Source organism: Poecile atricapillus, chromosome 4 (genome assembly GCF_030490865.1).
Source record: "Poecile atricapillus isolate bPoeAtr1 chromosome 4, bPoeAtr1.hap1, whole genome shotgun sequence".
NCBI classification, from domain to species: domain Eukaryota; kingdom Metazoa; phylum Chordata; class Aves; order Passeriformes; family Paridae; genus Poecile; species Poecile atricapillus.
Genome location: NC_081252.1, coordinates 2,343,135 through 2,362,090, shown reverse-complemented (window position 1 = coordinate 2,362,090; position 18,956 = coordinate 2,343,135). Strand labels below are relative to the sequence as shown.

The window sequence follows — 18,956 nt, the reverse complement described above, 5'->3', positions numbered from 1 at the left end:
ATATAAAGTCTCATTCTGCATGGCACGGGCTTATCTGTGTTTCACTCTCCAGTTTTTCTTCCACTAGCAGAACAATATCAGCAAACTCTCACTTCCAAAGCTGCCTTGGGCCTGAAAGCCAACTACAAAAAGATATTTCACTATGCAGTCTCCTGCTAAATTGTGACCCTCAAGCAGAACTTCCTTTTCACGTATGTGTAACCAAACATTGAAAAAAATCAGGTCAGTGTATGCTGCTGTAGGTACAAAATGGCTCACTGCAATGAGTAAATACCACTGAAGAGGCACTTGCATATCCTGCAGGGCACCTGCTTGGCCTCTGGTACACAAAGCGCATAACAAACATCAGTAAGAGGACATGCAAACAAAATGCTTCTCTCCCCAGCAGTTTTCTCTGGGCAAGGTGAAGTCCAGTAGCTCAGAACTTCTGTGACAAGTACCCCCCGAGGCAGTTGTGTAGGGGGTGCATCTGCTCCAAGACAGCCTCTGCCACGGAGAAGAGCTGGTCCTTGGGAAGTGGATCCAACACTGCAGTGGGAGCACAGGAAGAGACAACACACTGGGGAGAGGGAGATGCACTCATGTGACAAAAGCTCTAAGGCTTTTCATCCTTTGGATATTCAGCTCTACAATTTTTTCCAGAGACCAAGGAGAAAGATCTCTCACCTGTGTCTTCCTAATAACGTGCACATTTGAAATTCCCATGTGAGATGGGTGAAGGGTGGGTTTTGTTTGTGAGGATGTGCAGACTCTAATTTACACCTAACTGCCTTCTCATCACCAATGTGTGATAGAAAATGTTAGGGCCACTACTGAGAGCTGACTTGAAGACTGTGAAGAGCACAAATTATCAAGCAGTGGAACCTAAGAAAAGGTCAGAAGAATGGAAAGGAGCAAACAATGCTAAGATTTGACTGGAGATGAAGAAGACAAAAAGGCTGAGAGTTGGAAAATGTTGGTGTCAATGTGCAGAGCAGAGGCCTGGTGTCCACCCACTGCTCACCAGCAATCCTTTTTGTGTGTGCATACGCCGCTTGCTCCCTCTGTTCCACGGGAGTCCAAGCAGTGTGTGATGTGCTGCTTTATTTACTGCTATCACAGAGCCAAGATGGCTCAGGTACTGATCAGGATCCCCACATGAGAAGCCCCCTGAACTTCAGACCATTCAAGTGCCACACACACCTTTACCCTTCCAAACCCCACCCTTCATACACATTTCAGCATTGTCACCGTAGCCTCACAAACAGAGAGCTTTTTCAACAAACAACATGATGCATCCTTGTTGTGAAAATTAACTCACATAACAAAGAAACTGAGCTTTCAGCAGGGCACCTGAATTTAGGAGCCGACATTGCCCCACAAGGTCTCAAAGTACCAGCAGCCTTTCTCTGGTAGATGGCTGAGCACAGCAGATGAGTCTACAATGTGCAACAGCTGAAATGAAAATCTCTGAGAGCCATCTCTAGTGCTGGCAAACACTCCAGTGAGAAGTCCCAGTTAGTGCCACCATCTTCAGAACCAATTTTCTTCCCTTTTCCTTAAACCAAATATTTGTACCTTCCCAATTCTTTGTAGATAAGACGAATAGAACCAAGCATCCGACATGAAATCTGTTAGTCCAGGGTGGAACTGAACTCCTAAAATAATTTCATTCTTATTTGAGGGGTCACATTGTGCCCATAATGTGCAAACAGAATAGATAAAGTCTGTTTCCTGGGAAAAGCTGTATTGAAGTTACACAATGAAATTCCAGCTTGTCTAGCAATTCAAGTCTTGTGCAGAAATCAGGGTGCAGCAAGGCAATGTTCTACCTGAAATTCCATGGAACTGAGGAGCTGCTACAGGATGTTTGGGAAGAGGAGAGGCCTTTGTCACGAGCATACTCCATAATCCATTTTGAGAAAGGCGTCTGGTTGCTTTGCTTCTGAAAACAGTAAGAACATGCCATGCCCAGAGGTGTCAAGGTCTGATTTTCCAGGAATTGCCTACTCTCCATATTGTAATTTAAGGAAGGTTTCGAGAACCAGACATTTTCCTCGGTCCAAAGCATTTTTTGTCCTTTATGGCACCAGAAGCCCATACTTGGCCCAGCACACCAAAGGTAACTGTTGAGTCAGGAGAGCGCTGATCCTCCACACACACAGCCAGCAGACACCAAAATCAGAACCCAAATGCTTTGTGGTCAGCGCATGATGCCCAGAACACAGCTCCACTGTGAGGAAGGTGGTGCTTATCCTCCAGAGGAGAAAAAAGAAGAAAAAAACCAAAACAAAACCAAACAAAAGACACAAAAGACCAAAGCAGAACACTGTACGAGCACTTGAAATGACTGAAAACAGCTAAAACCAACCAGTCCTCCCCACGGCAAGCACCGGGCACAGGAGAGCGCCGAGAGGCCTGCCAGCATCCTCAGCTGCTCGGACCTGAGCACGAGCCACCCTCACCCAAGAGAGGAAGTCTTTCTTCACCAACACACAGAGCCTGTCAGTCCTGCGGGAGTTCCCTTGGCGCGCTCCTCTGCCGCTCCCTCGAGTTCGTCTCCTCAGCCAGGCCAGGGTACCTGTCCGATGGCGCGGGGGGCCTTGCTCCTCAGCAGGCAAACTGGTGAGTCTTCCAGCGCCAGGGCCTCACAACGCTGTCTCACCCACGCACACTTTGTAGGGGGATTTCAGTTTCCTGCATCTAAAGCGGACACCGTCACGGGATTTGTATCAGCCAAACCTGAAACTGCAGCAGAGCCAAAACCTAATCCCCTAAGTCACTCACTCAGCCCAGAGGAACCCCACGTTTCAGACAAGTGCACCGCTGGCCCCACTGGTACATCAGAAATCACAGGTATAGAGTGTTAGTTCCTTTAAGATCACACCACAGATTAGTAGCAGGCAAAAACACAATCCCAGTGCCCTCAAAACTCTGCCCGCTGAAATTCAGACCAATGCAACCAGAAAGTTCCATATTTCCCGTACCTCTTTCTTACATAGTAGTAGATGATGGCGAGTATTCCACTGGTCAGTATTCCTATGCCAATTCCCACTGCAATGTAGCGCTCATAGGAATTATGTGCATATGAATTTAGTGTTAAATGTTCACACCTTTCTCCATTATAACCTGCAAGGCACCTACAAAATAAATACACATCATGCAAAAATTATTCAGGACTTGTTTTGCTTTCTATTTCAAACATGCGTTAGTTTTCATCAATTTTAAACAAATCACAAGAAGTCCAAACAAGCAAAGGCTGAGCCTGGTGCTCACTCGGAACCTTTTCCCTCCACCAAGACTACCAGTTGTCCCAGTTTATCTAGTTTCAAGCTAGCTCGAGTACTGCAGGCACAGCAGCAATGCAGTCTAAACTCCCCTCGTCGTGCAGGGTGTGGACCAAGAGCCCTGTGCTCTGCTGATCCTTGGCTGCTGTAATGTCTCCAAAGGCCAAGGCTGCCCACTGGGCATCCCAGAGAACACTAAGGACACCATGGTCCTGACTGGTATGTGGCTGTGGAATAAGGGAGTTGTAGCTGGCATGTTGGAAGGTCCTGTTCCCTTCTTAGTACTTACTGCGAGCATCTATTGATTCCTCTACTACTTCCTCCAGCACCAGCTGTGATTTGAGATGGCACCATGGCCATCACTACAGCCTTGTTGGCAGTCCTGAGGCACCACAGCGCTCAGCACTGTGCCAGACTTTCATCCTGCAGCTACCTGGCTGACACTGTGAGGCTGCACGTGCAGCACATGAAGAATCATTGCCAGTGCCATTTTTGAAGAAGGATGTGATAACAGGCGGGGTTCCTTACTTGCATATGGGCTTCCTCAGCTCGCTGTGGAAGGCGCAGAGCCCATTGATACAATAGCTGTGGTGTTCCTCAAGGCAGGTCTGCATCAGCTTCAAGAGCTTTGGCTGCTCTGTATAATCTACTGTGGAACAGGATAAAGTCATGTTATGTTAAGGACAAAACATCATTTGAAGGTATTTTCACACCTGGAGCAGAGCAGACACTGTGTGCAGCAAACACTCAGCATGTCAATTCACTGTGCAGAGTCTCGTGAGCTGATTCAGTCAGCACTGAGCAAAGCAGCACAGAAAGAACCAGCCAGGCACAGCTTTGAGAAAGCACAGCTGTAAATCAATCACTTGCTCTTGAGGAACATGGACAGAAATTACTATGGGACACTACACAGCCTGACATCAGCGCTATCCAACCTGCAATCCAATCAGAAATCCTAGCAACAGCAGGGCTTTAGGACACGATGAGATCACTACATTAGTCTCAGTATCCTTCCCAGTCTGAATTCAATGAATAGTTCATTAATTTTTTCTTTTCCTTATCCCAAGACAAGCTATTGCATTTCTAGTGCTCCTGTTTTGCCTGCCAGCTCTGCAGCCATGGTTTTCCATGGTTTGATGTTAGCTGAGTGTCCCATGACACAGCTGTAAGCTGCCTAGACTGCCTGGATGGTTTTGCTGTGCAAAAGCACAGTCCATGGCTACCAAGGTTCTGAACTTGTGCTAAATTCTACACAACCGGGTCAGCAAGCACACTTCTTGAACAGAAAATGCTACCTTATTCCCCTATTCAACTGCAGCTCAAATGGGAATAAAGAAATCACAGGAACAGGGGTGCAGCAGGTGGGGAGAAAGCTCCAAAGCTTCACCATCATGGCAGGCATCTGTTCCAACTGGTCTCTCTACCCAGGTACAGGAATCCCTGGTGGGGTGGGGTGTCCAAGCAATGACTTACTATTTCAGGGGACTGCCTCAGTGACAGCTGAAGGTGATTTCCTAACCCAGTGCATGCCAACACCAGCTTTCAGTTATGACCACAAGAAAAATAACATCTTGCAGCAAGGTGACAAGGTCTGCTCAATAAAGGTGACTCAACAAAGGTACAGCAAGCAGAACCCTTCCTTTCTGACTAAGTGCTGAATCAAGGTCTGGAGATAGTACACTCATGGAACCATTGCCACCGACACAAGCCCCTTGAGGGCAGCTTGTGATCCCACCACACACTTTTCAGGATTAGCAGCACCAACCCCCTAAATTCCCAAATTCCAGCCTGAGCCATTTAATGACAGCAGCCTCCTTTGTGTGCTCTTCTAAGCAGTTTTGGGTTTTTTTTTTTTTCCTTCCTCCTCTCTGCAGCTTTATCAGAGATGACAAGCAATGGCAAACAGCTGCTCTCACTAGAGCAGCTCTCAGCTTCAGCTGTGAATGATGTGGTTGGGACACCCAAAAGGCATGATGCTATCACTGACACTCAGATCAAACACTGTTCCTTTGAGAACAGTGCCTCTCAAACCTGAGAGAGTAATCAGACTTCCAGCTTAGCAAGAGACTTGGGGAGAACAAGTGACAATGCAGGTCTGCTTGATAAACGACATGTTGGCTTACTGCACTTCCTCAGGAAAAGCTACAGAGGTAGGAGAAGGATGTCTTGTTTTAGAATCGACTTCTAATGGCTGAGGAAAGGGCATCTTATCCATCCTTCCACAGAGAAAAAGTTACCCACAAGTTTCTCTGCACACTGTGGGGCCTGGAAACACAATGCAAAGGAGGAAGTTGGTGCTGGCTAAATAGGAGCTCCAGTATCAGCTCTGGCTCTCTTCTGGCTGGCTCTGGGAATGCTGCTGACAACCTCCGGAGACAGAGGCTTGCTGGCTAAGAGCACAGTCAGCAAAGGACCAGGCCTTAGAGGGACAGACTTCAGGAAGAAGTTAAGTAAGGGCAGTTCTCGTGAAGAAAATACAGATTTTGGGACAGGTGATGGATGACCCTACTGGCTGCACAGGCACACTACACTGTTCGCTGATAAGGAAAGCACAAGGTAAAGCATGTGGTCAGCACAGCTGCAGGGCTCAGCATGCCAAGCAGATCCAGGATGCCGGGGTCTTGCAAAAGCCCATTCTGGTTAGGTCTAAAGTACCTGCAGAACAGCTACCAGGGAAGCTCTCAGGGAAGAGTTTCAGAAAATAGGCAATGGCGCATTGGCACTTTTCCCAGGAGCTTCCTCAAATACTCAGGCACTAACTGTTTTGGATCACCATTTCAGCACCAAGTGCACTAGAAAAATCACCAAAAATAACCCTTCAGTGGGAGCCTTTAGCCAGCATTTCCCACTGCCCAAAGTACCGCTCTCCTGCTAGGCCCAGAGAAGGTGTCTATTGAACAGGTTTAGCTCATTTCCATCTCTTTCTCGAGGGGAAGAAAGAAAATAAACACGAGGAAGGTATAAATTCACATCCCAGAAGCACAAAATCCCCAGCCACCTCTACCTCAACTTCCACCAGATGGATTTTCACATCCCAAAAATCCCTCCTCACTCACGCCACTGCTGCCGAGAGGTGGCAGACTTGCACCTAGCCACATCTGCAGGAAACCCGGCTTTGTGCAGGTACAGGAACCTCTTCCCTGAGTGCTGCTGTCATTAGAAACCCAGGTCAGCCTGGAGCAGCAGCCTGCCTAGAAAGCACTTGAGACAAACCAACACATTCCTTCGTCGCCTTCTGGAGGAACAGCTTGGTCCTTTGTGGGCGAGATCAGCTATTCAGTCTGCACACAAAAATTCCGTGCGCTAATTATTTTGACGTTGCAAAAGTACAAATTACCTCTGAAAGAATGAGTCTTGAAAACAAAAAGGATGATTTCCTAGTCTGCCCCAGAGCATTATGTTAATTCCTATCATGCTGTCTGCCTAGATACTAAACAAGCTGTTGAATAAACAGGTCCATGTGCCCTTTCATGTCACGTGAGGAGACAGAAACATGCCGTGTAAGCACTTGACAGCTGCCTGCAACTGAGTCATTTGAACAGATACACCTGGCAAGATCTGACATGAAATCAAGGCTACAGGTACTTGGAAGCCTGGGCTTGCCAAAACTAACAGACTGGCAACAAAAGGAGTCAGCCAGTAAGACCATGACAGCTCAGTCCTCAAGTATGGTGCACCAGGGAGGAAAAGCAGTGGGAAAGGGGAGGCAGGGAAGGGCTCAGTCCCAGGTCCAGGGCCTCCTTTACTGGCTGCATGGAACCAGCTGATGGCAATCGAGATTTCCATCCCAGTGCAACCAAGTCCTTCCCTACTCCTGGCCGCCCATTTTGCTACGAAGGCTCTACGTCAGCCCGAACATCACTGAAAGTTCTTTGTCCATGCCGTGCCAGCTCCCAGCTCCTCTCCATGACCTTTCCCCCTCTCAGCTCATCACCGAGCCCAAAATTCTCCAGCACTGGTGACAAGTGAAGCCTATGTGACACAAAAGAAGGAAACAAGGCCAGATCTTGTAAACAGCAGGCAAAGAGACTGAGCAGAAATTAATGGTTTTCCACAAACAATTCCCTAAACAATTTGAGTCCCACATAAACTGCCAGTTCCTCCAGTGATATGGAACCAAGAATTCATGTTCTTAGAACCCAGTATTACTGAACCCTGGCAGTAAATCTTAACTATGAACTTACAGTGCATGGGAATAGAAGCTCCCAGGAAACTGGGGAGATTCAGTGAGTTTCTCTGGTGCCCTTTGAAGCATTTCTTTGAAATCTTCTTTCTGAAAAGGCTGTTCATTAACTGTTCACTGGCTTTGTAAGAGGTCCACCAAAATATACTTTTAACTCCCTGTGTAAATGTGTGCCTGAGTGTTTGTGAATTTGAATCTATCTTTGAGTAGAGTTCTCTCAAAAGAAAATGCTGACATACAGTTGACTACCACATCTCCAGCTGCCACAAAGGTTCAGAGACTACTGCAGACATGGCTGTGACCCTGTAAATAAACCTCCTCGTTGCTGAAACATGACCCATCACTCCTGCTTTCTAGAAACAACACAAACAGGGTCACAAAAACGTATTCCCGCTTCATTATCCTCCTGCTCGCTGTATGCAGCTCTGCAAGCATCATGTCACAGACAGACCACACCAGACCACAGTGCTGCACTGATAAACCCAAGGACTGCGGTCAAAAATCAACACCTTACTGACTTCACATGCATATGAGTCTGGAAACATATTTTATGTATATATATATATACATATATATGTATATAAGGAACCCACACATATATTGTGTGTATGGATGAACGTATATACAACACTGTACCACTTTGAGAGATCAGAAATGAAAATAAAACAGCTGGTCTTGTTCTAAGAAAATAACAAAAACCTTATGGATCTACTAAAAAAAGCTTGGAAGACACCCTGTGATGACTTAGAATTGACAGAAGATTATTTGTGTGCGTGTTTATATGCCTTTTAAAGTCCAGAGACATTAAAAAGTATTGCAGTTAGATTCCTCTCCTCTTTTACTGACCTGCCAAAACCTCATTCCCGGATCGCTCAGCTCTCCGAAAGCAATGACATCACCAGCATCTCAGGTAACATCAAGAATGCAGCTGGCAGGGTAAACACAGCTCTGCTCTCAGATGTTGGCAGGAAAAAGAGCCTGAGTTCACATTTCAGTCAGAAAAGAGAAAGGAAGAAGGGAGAGAGCCAGCACTCTGAGGAGGGCTGTGAAAGCCCAGACAGCCAAAAGCAAAACTGCAACTAAGACAGAAACTACTGAGTAACAACTCGTGAGAGGCATCGCTCAGAGCCGTGCCTGTTCATTCTCACTTCTGCGCATTAAGGTGTGTGCTGAGGACAGACAGAAACCAAGCACCAGGTAAGAGTAACAGAAATTGCCATCAGAAACCCACAACATCAGCCTTAAAATGTCTTCTTCAAATTATGACTGAACTTGAGTTAAATGTTCCTTCTGCTGCTCATTGCTGAGCCTACCCCAGCTGGGTGGCAGGTCTTACTCCAGAGAGGCTTCAAAGGCTCCGTGAAGAAATCAGCTCATCTCACAAATAAAACCCACAAATCCAACAGTGTCCAAGGGATGCAGCATCGCAGCAGCTAACATCACAGATTTTGCTGGAGGTTTTGGTTTGTTGGTTGGGTTTTTTCCCTAATTGACAGATTAACAGAAACAAACAGAACAAAAAAGCAATACCTTCAGTGTTGTTTTTTGTCCAATTATTCCATAAGTCAGTGCTGAGGGATGAAGCAGTAATAGCTGACTCTTCACTCAGTGCCCCCATTGCTGTGTAATGCAAATAGATGCTTACTGGAACAGAAAAGCTCAGTATATCTATTCAAGGTTCATTTCACCCAGAAAGCACTTCATACAAGATGCACTTCAAACAAACCCCAGAGAAGGCAGCAATACAATAACAATTAATTTAAAACACTCTTGCCTCAAACTTCCTTTTGACACAGCGTAATTATGATTGTGGGACAACAAACGATGGCTTGCAAATTTCCCAAATACAAATCCATCCTGTTTTCCATTCTATCATCTTGCACAATTTACAACACAGATACATGTAACATACTACAACCCTACACCTACTGACCAGTTTAAGTAGCTTATTTTCCAAGAGTCTAAATTATACCCTATCAGTTAAAATTTCATCCAGGTTTCAAACTGCTGAAGTAGCTCTGCTCCTCAGTGTCTCTGCACACCTCCCACCCCACCGCCTATTTCAGAAGGAAATAGTGTTCAACAAAGCCTTGGGCCTCTCAACACAGAAAAGCCTCTTCCAAACCTACCTTTCAGCAAAATATAGATTAGCATTCCAAATGCCATGGCAGGCAGTTGCTTTAACACCTTCTCAGGTCTTCTTTCCAGGTGGCTTGCTCGCTCTGCTTATCTGTGCTCCCGTGTTTTCGCCTGCACTTATACGCCAGGAAGCGTCATCTCCTGTTCTCACCAATCAAGAAAAGGTGCATCTGGTAACAACCTAACCCCCAGGGCAACCACACATTTATTTAGGAAACTGCTATTATCTAGCAATGGCATCAGGTTTTCTTTTGAAACCCTGGTTTCCTATTACCTGTGGGCATAATTGTGCAGGCAAAGGTACAGTTTTAGAGCAAGACCCGGAATGTGACAGAGCAGAAGAACAAAAAAAACCAGCAAAATAAAGGTGAGGGGAAAAAAAAACCAACCCAGGATGTGAAAATGTGGCCCTTCCTTCCCCTTCACAATGTAGGTCTTCTATTACTTCCAGGAGGCTATTCACCCTCAGGATGCTACACTGGAGTTCAGAGTGCAGAGCACCAGCCCCTGCTCTGCCAGTGCTCCTCCCAGGGTCCTCCCTGTCCCTCGATGCCGGCCATCCAGAGGAGGAACTTCGGGTACAGCTAGTGCGGAGATTAGGAAGCGATCGGACACAAAGATACTGGATGATGTTCTTCATCAGTGACTGCCAGCGGGAGCCCTTTGATCCCAAGCCCTGCAAGCCTGAGGGCTGTGCTAATCACTTTCCGTTCAGCCTGGCTGCGCACAGCCCTGGAAGCAAGGCGGCCCACTGGCCGGTGCGAGGCCTGGGACTGGCGGCTGGAGCTGCGGGGCACGAGCCCAGAGCTGGCCAGGCACAAGCACTGAGGAAACACAGACTGAAAGAGCAGATAAACTCTTGCCTCCTATAGCAGTAGATCCCCTCATTTCTGCCAGAAAAGCCCATCTCTGCCTCTCCAAGAAGTGACTGTGCTTAATGAGAACAATCATACTTTTCAGGTCAAGTGTTTGCAGGGTCTCTAGAACAGACCTGCCAAACATGCTTCTTGTACTAAACCACTCTCCACAGCTCCAAACGCTCCTTTGTCCAGCCTCCTTGGTCACAGGCAGCTCGGAACAAGTAGGACTGGTCTCTCTCAAGGGTACTGATTTGCCCAGACTAGAGCAGGTAATTGGAAAAACCCAGTTCAGGAACGCACAGAGACATCAACAACCTGACTGACCAAGGGAGAGCTACATACTTCACCTCAGCAACAACTCTCACTTCCTCAACTGTGAGCTCCAAGTAACAAAAACATTTCACAATTTTTATATTTTATAACCAAAAGTCTTCCAGTAAGTGTCCCAGTGACTCCGCTTGGCTCACGTTCTTCCCCTCCACTGCATTCTCCTCAGCCATCTGTAGGATTACATCTAACCACTTCACGTGTTAAGGGAAAAACACAAGCTAGTTATGCATATTTTAATTACGCGTTTTCCTGCTCGTGGACTGCATTCCAGGAGGCTTTTCCCTTCCTTTGCTATCCTGAATTACTGCATGCCTGCACACTGATGGAGTGCAACTTGCACACTCCCTGGACGGACAGGAGCGTTTATGCCTACCTGGCTCACCTCTGCTCTCAGTCCCAAGCAGGAATGAGGCTCGTGAGCCTTGCTTTCAACACTCAGCTGCACAATGGCAGCTTAATCTGGCCCGAATCCGAGAGGAGGCTTTACCATGAGGCAACACAATGGGTGCGGTAGGCCCGGGACAAGGCTGCAGTGGGCAAGGCTGTGCTCCTCCTGCCGCAGGGCGTTTGTCCCTGGACAAACCTTGACCAGGTCGGGCACACCAGCGTGCCTTTTGGCTTGTCTAATGGGCCCTTCCCTCTGGATGCTCCTTCTGGATGTTCTCCCAGCGGAGAGCACTCTCACAGATGCCTCCAGCAGCTCTGCAGACAGCGTGCTGTGGAGCCAAGCCAGGCCTCGCTGGCTGGGCTGTAATGCTGAGCCAGCCATCACAGGAGAAAGGGAAAAGGCTTGTGATGCACAGTGACCTGCTGGTAGGGCATGACACAGGCAGGCTTGCTCGAGGGACACAAGCACAGCACCTTAAATGGTTACTCGGCCAAAAAACACAGAGATGATCAGAGTCAAATCAAATAAAACAAACAGCAGTGCAAACAGATGGACACAGCAGGGTCTGAACCAGCAGGGTCTCCCCCCTCACTGTGCTTCCAACACACAGTAAACAGAGGTAGAACACAACCATGCCACAAACCACATCAACACCCTCCAGCAAGATGAAGGTAACTGTGAGCGAGTTTTATTCCATCTTTCAGTCACGGGTTGATCAGTCCAAGTACAGTCTCCATAGGTGCCTTGATCCTCCTACCACTTATATTACCACGTAAATTTATATTACCACTTACATTTGAAAAGACAAGCAAGTGTCTGCATCATTGGCATTACATATTCAGTAATAATCCTGCCAAACTTCTGCAAACACCGTGCTAAAGCAAACTCTCAAAGTCCATCACAAGAACAGTCAGCACAGAAATGACGCTCCACCTTGACTTCTTTCTCACAGCAGGTGCATTTTCCCCTTTAATTTTCCTATTCCCTTCTAAAGGCAGTAGAACTCGGCCACAGTCTTTTTCCTTCCCCTTTCCAGCCATCTCTGGCCCACTGGCAAACACCAAAGGCTCCCGATGAAAATAAATCAGTAATCCCAGCCAAACTGGCCATCACTGCCTTCAGTGGTAATGTCACCAGTGCGCACACTCAGCCCACCTGGCATCTCAGCAGACACTCCACTACAGCTTTTACACTGCATAGGACCATTCTAGATCCATCCAGGAACCAGCCTTTGGGAATGGAAACATACTGATCTTATCCCATATGCTCTTCTCTAGCCAGCAAAATACTGTGGCCATTGAAGCCAAGGCTTGCAACACAGACTGAAAAAATGCCCTCCTCATGCAGTTTCAAAAAATAAGAGAATAGTTAGATGGCTTAAAGTTCCAACACAGGGATAAAGTTTTGGTTTTCTTTTCCTCCTCTTCATCTTCTGCTGCGCTACATATGTTGTAGGTATATAGTAATTTTAACTACATTGCACTCCATTCCATTCAATTTAAATGCATTCTGTTCAATTTCCATCAAATTCAGTGCTCAGGTTCAAAGAGTTTTTGTGAGATGGGGGTATTATGCACCAAAACAATTTGTCCAGATATGGAAACAAAATTAATTCCAGGCTCAACTCTAGCTACTTATTCATGCTTACCTCTTACAGATGTTTAAAGCCAGAATTTCACCACCATTCAAGATTATTTGACTGTTTTAAAACATTTACTGAACATTTGCATTTATGTCAACATCACTGCCTGTCCACTGCTGGCTCTAAGCGTTCAAAAAAATACATTTAAGGACTTATGAACTACATCCAGAGTGCTTAGTGACCTCAGAACCCAAACCATGTATTTAAAAGATATCTGGCATGTCTTAGTTTTTAAATTGTTTGAACAGCTCCCAAGTGTTTACAAGGTCTTGACAACTGCCCCAATACATAGGTACAGTTGTAATTTACGCTTCATTCTTCATTCTCAAAAACACAGTTGACCACCACCACCAACATACCTGTGTAGGCTGCATTCTCCAAGTTTGCTTTCGCTGACAATAAGTCAGTAGGAGGTAACACAAAGTATTTGAACATTTTATAAACCATCAGATTTAACATATTTGACATGAAAAAATAAATACAATGTAGAAATAAATATATTTGTAGTAAAAAATAAACGTTTTGTGTATCAATAAATAGACCAGTTCAGATTCCTCTTCCAAGGTAACCCGTTCGCTCTAGTAAATGAGCTTTTTAGTGACCAGGAGCGTGTTCTTCAGAAGCATGGCAACAGTCATAGGTCCTACCCCTCCCGGCACTGGAGTGATAAAGGCAGCCTTCTTCTTCACTTCTAAGAGAAAAGAGAAACAGGCATTGACTAAGAAGGTTTCCAAATCATTTTTCCCTTCCACAGCCCACACATGGACAAAGGGCTGTGACTGGCAGCTTCTGCAGGGAAGGGACAAGCCAAGGCAGAAGCGTTACTGCAGCCACGGCAGGGCTGGAACACGGCCAGGACCGGGGCTGCGAGCTGCTTCTCCTAATCTGAATGCATTACCCAGGGCTAGTTCTGGGCCAGGGTTTCACAACCTGTTGCAGCTTATCTACCTGCAGCACCTTGCCCTTTCCCCATGGCAGCACAGGCACTCACGCAGCCTCTGCTCAGACAGATGGAAGGTTAATCCCAACAAATTCTTTTGGGAAGGGGCAATTTTTTCACACATGACCTTGGCTGACCAGCTGTCCCAGGAACATCTGGGTGGCATCAGGTCAGGATGAGGCCAGGAGTGGATGTGCATCACTCCCATCTGCCAGCTGGGACACTGCACCTGCAGTATCCAGGAGAGCTATGGAAGCTGGGGATGCCATTCTGTAGGGAAGGAGGTGACCCCCCCCCAGCTCTGTGATCCTGAGGAGCAGCATGCAGAGCAGGAGGCTGCTGGAATTGCTGCCATCGACAGCAGAGCACCAGCAGCAGCAGAGTCATCCTGTCAGCCTCCATCCCACACATCCTATAAAGACACCCTGAGATCACAGAAGGAAACTTAAAACCAGAGAGGGAAAGAGTACAGTCCTCTGTTTGATTTGTTTTCCTGCTCCACAATGTAGACAACAAAGATGAGAGTTGCCTTCAAGGAAAAATACAATTCTAGTGGCAAAACTCCCATTGAAATTTCAGCCATAAACACTCAGTTCCTCCAGAGAAGGCTTATTTTTTTTATTAGTGTTACTAGGGTGCCTGGATTAAACCAAATCCAGCAAAGTTGCAAAGGGGCAGGTCTTTCCAAAGTAGCACAAAGGAAAGTGTTAATGATGAATTAGCTCCAACCATGAGCCATGTTTGATCATTCAAATTCAGTGTACATCTTGAGAGCATTAAGTTAACCTGTTTGTATGAGGAATTCATATAATTTAGCAATAAATCCTGACTGACACAAACACCTTCAATTCCACTGAAGTCACTACAGAGCAGACTCTGCCTGGCTGTGGGAAGAGGTTAAGAGATGGAAACCCAGGCACCTGGCTCTGGAATAAACAAAATCACTTGCTACTGCTTTTAGTGTATTTATCTTGAATCTCCTGAATCTATGTAGTGCTTAAATGTCAGGAAAAAGAAGGTCTCAAAAACAGAAATATTACATAAGAATTGGAAAAATTGGATATTGGGGGTTTTGGGAAATGATATTCATTAGTTTTGAAGAGGAGGGGTAAATTAAATTAATAAAATGCTGTCTGAACCGCCCCCCCCCCAGCAGGGATCTCACGAGAGCATTCGCAAAGTTAACAGCGAATATCTCACTGAACTGAAGAACAGAAGTTCGACCCTCTTTGAGGAGAGATGGTGAACACAACCAGGAGGGTTCTAATTACTCTGCTGACTAGCACCACCACTGACATATACAGTTAAAATATATGGAAAGGAAATCAAGCTACAATGCGGTTTTTCTTCAGATGTAAAATACAACTAATTAATTGTCATACGACAGTTACTCTTAATATTCTCAAACACAAACAATTAACCTTTTTAATAGTCATGCTATTTTGAAGCACCTACTGTTTTAGACTGGTGCTTACAGTTAATACAGTTAGTATGAATTCCCAGATTAACATCATAATTATTGAAATGTATCCACATCTGAAGAAAACACAGCCACTAGCACAGAAAACACTGTAGGCACTTTAAACTGAAATATGTTTGTTTCCATGGCAATGTTACCTACCTCTTTTTGTGGTGTCATTCAAACTATTCCTGCCTTACCTACAAAGAGGATAAGCCATAACCAGACCGTGCATTTCCTTAAGAAAGCCTTCTAATGACTGTCAGGTACAACATGCATTGCCTGTGGTGTCAGTAACTCTACCCAGCAGGAAACACACAGTGCACTGTTTTCCCAAGTTGCTGGGAAATTCCTCTGCCCCTATTTTGCCATTATGGAAATCCCTGTGGGCAGGTGTGGCAGAAGCCAGATTTTGTGTCAGTTGGCATAAAACCACCCTGACAGCTTATGCACAAAAGCTGATCCAGATTTTGAACACACATCCGGTGTCTGTGCTGGGCAAACTGCCATCTGATAAGTTTCCATGGGTAAGAGTAAATACGGATACAGTGAGTGCAGTTTTCCAAGATGAATGCCAGTGACCGAAGGGGGAGGAGAGCTTGGCCTCAAAAACATCGCCAGGCTTTCCTTTCCTGTCAAGTGAAACAGGCCAAAGCCCAGTTCTCACACAGCACGTAAACGTGTGACTGATCTCATGGCAGCAGGGGAGGTGGTGTTGTGCTGCCAGTTCCATTGGGTCCCGCTTCCGCTTCTCGGGAATAAAGTAACTTTGTCCACAGCTTTACTCCTGTTTTCTCCAGATGGGTGCTGGTCTCCCAGGCCTTCCCCTGACAATCTGGAAAGTGCAAATTAGACGCTTATGGGGGAGGAGCTGCTATTTTGCAGCTTCTGTAGAACCTTGAAATCTTCCTTTGATTCTTCAGAAGAAATGAAATGTAGATTGTTTCCTTGAAAAACAGGATCCACTGCTTTGGAAACAGCCCTTCATTCTTAGGTTCCTTTAAAGCTGAGGACATCAGACACCTAATAGGGTTAATCACACAAACCAATGGCAAGTCTCAACCTGAAGGCAGTTCTGGGTCTTGTGCATCTGCATTAAGTGATGCAGAGGAATTCCTGCCTAAGCACTGTTTCCACACGGCTTTACGAGTCCCTGTAAAGCTACACCAGATCCCTGCATCTCTGCAGCACTGCCCAAGTGTGAAATCATGTGCTCAGCAGTCACACCACATATCCCATGTTCTGGGATTCTTCTCACTACGCACTGTGGGATACCAACCAGTGAGCATCTACTCCGTTTCTCAGAGTTCCTTCTTTTTCTTATCCTTGCTTCTCTTACTGCAGCTATTTTAATTGCAATATAAAGGAAAAGCAAGGAATTATGGCTCAGTGCCGTGATTCAAACAGTACGTATCAGTGAGGCCCCTGAACACCACCCTCTTCAGTGCAGAAGAACCTTGACTGGCCCTGCAGCAGCTCACTGACCCCACAGTTAGCCAGCAGCCAGCCTGACCTTCTGGCTTCTGTCACAGCCTAACACAAACCTTCCCATTCATTCCTCGCTCTCACGGAGCAAAACAACAGGCCACGGCTCCCCTAATGTCTGCAGGGCAGCAGAATGGTGACGTGATTACACAGACTGGGCTCTTCTTCGTGGCAAAATGAATGCCAGATCTTCCAAATCAGCTGAGAAACTAACAACTAAGTAAAGCTCTAGCGAAAGCACCTGGGACATGCATGTTCTGTTTTTGTGACCACTGTTTGTGAAAGCTGCACAGGGAGCTAATTTGGAAAGGATTCAATAAGTAAGGAGCAGCCTATAGCCAGGCAGGTACCACAATGAACGCGGAGAGGCAGCAAACACCGTCAGATGCAGCTGCTGTCACAGAGCCCAGGCTTCCTGCACACTGTTGTGAAGGTACAGCTGAAGGACCACCGCTTCCATTAATTAATTAGATTTGAAGATTGTGGTGGTCAATCTCACTCAGAGACAATGCATAATACAGGCCCATCACCTTAGACCACATCAGTTACTTGTTGGGGCTCTCTCTTCTGCTGCTCAGCGCTGGGAATCCCTCCCTGCTCATGGTGGCACCAATGTTCCAGAATCTCTTCCACACTGTCAAGTCAGAAAGAACAGTTCCCACGTGTAAAGCCCTCTACTGATACCACAACTACATCACCTAACAAACATCTTGCACAAAGGATTTCTTTTCTACACAGGCATCTAATGAAGACCCAATAATCAGCAGTGCTGTTTGTCAAAACTGTGGAAGGAATTGTAAAGAAATACAAGCAACTTTGATTTAATTGGTATTTCCAGTTCCACTTGCAAAGGTGAGCTACTACAGTGGCGTGTTACTACCCTGCTCTACCAGTTACTCCTGGAAATGATGCTCCACCCAAAAGAGCTGTTTCAGCTAAATGTTCTGGGTAAGTTGTTGCTTTATTTCATGTTCCTGGTCCTTGTAGCCCTCCTCCTCCCTTGGCATTATAGCCGTGGCAACAAAAGCCTATAAAACAGTGCCAAGTACACCCACACATGCACCACACTGTTCACTGAAGCACATCTCCCTTTCTGTCACTGAAACTTGCTGCCCAAAAGCACCTAAAGGGTGCTGGGGATCATACAGGGATGCCACCGCTTCTTCTCCTCCTCCCCAGCACTTCACTCATCCTCCTGAGGCTCCCAGAAGCCTGGACAGCAACTCCCCAAACCGCAGATTTTGGCAAATTCATCTTAACATGAGCAGGTACACTCCATGTGCTGTGGTGGTTTTACATGGAGAGCTGCACTTGCAGTTTAATACATCCCTGCAGTATCAGGCTGGGTAGCTTAGTGCTTCACAGCTGCCCTCCACATGCACAGTGTTCTCCTTTCTTCTTTTAGATACCTTGGAACTGTGCAGCAAAGTATTCTGGACCAAACAATTACTGGGTTTTGGTGTGGGCGCAGTTTGGAGCATCAAAGTGAAGAGGACACATGGGCATGTGGGAAATGGCAAATACTATTTAAAAGCATTCCATTATTTTTGCACATGTGTACACTGAATTTAACAATGAAAGACACAAAAAAGAAGAACTGAAATGCATCCTTTTGTTGTTAAAGAGATAAAAATAACCTTCACTCTCTCACCTACCCTGCAGAGATTAGAAGATGGGATCCAAGTACTGGCAAGATAAGCAACTGAATCAAAACACCTTCCACCCATCTAATAACACTAATTTCCACTACAGGAACTTTTCAGCCAGATGACCTGGTGAAGGAAGCCATTTCCATCTGTTTTTGTAAATGAAATTTGAACTCTGATCACCCCCTTAAACCTCTGCTCTCCCCACAGCCACATTTTTCTCCTGAAGAAGTGGATAAAGAGACAGTAGACACTGGTGGGCTACGTGATGTTACACAGGTGCCACGTGTCATGCCGGCCATTTTTGTGCCTGGCCTCAGCCTGCAGAAACCATTTTCACTTACCCTTAAATATAGGCTCAGCCAAGTGATCAAGAAGGGGGAAAAGGATAAAATTATTGGCTACACAAACATGCTAGCTTGTTCCATTTCCTAACTGCCAGACCAAACGCTTGCCCAAGGTGGTTTACTTGCTAGCGCTCAGAACTGTATACACTGGGATGTTTTTTGTTGTTGTTAAAGATTTAGTGAAACTTTCACCGATACCAATGAACCAACAACAACTTCCCTTTGGCAATGCACAGTGAAATGCTACTTGCAACTGCAGTGGCATAATCCA

At 46.0% G+C, this 18,956-nt stretch overlaps 1 protein-coding gene across 4 annotated transcripts in view; it reads right to left on the bottom strand.

Moving 5' to 3' along the window:
• Positions 1–989: 989 nt before the first annotated feature.
• Positions 990–18,956, bottom strand: part of LOC131578469 (epigen) — a 34,715-nt gene continuing 16,748 nt past the window's right edge. For 2 of the 4 annotated variants that reach the window (XM_058837171.1, XM_058837173.1), the window contains one exon: positions 11,841–13,499. In XM_058837171.1, the coding sequence (XP_058693154.1) occupies positions 13,387–13,499 (113 nt within the window). In that variant the 3' untranslated portion in view covers positions 11,841–13,386. Of the gene's footprint in view, positions 2,683–2,966; positions 3,120–3,794; positions 3,916–8,979; positions 9,070–9,578; positions 11,366–11,840; positions 13,500–18,956 lie in introns of those variants that run through there. The other 2 variants (XM_058837175.1, XM_058837170.1) reach the window with 2 other exon arrangements.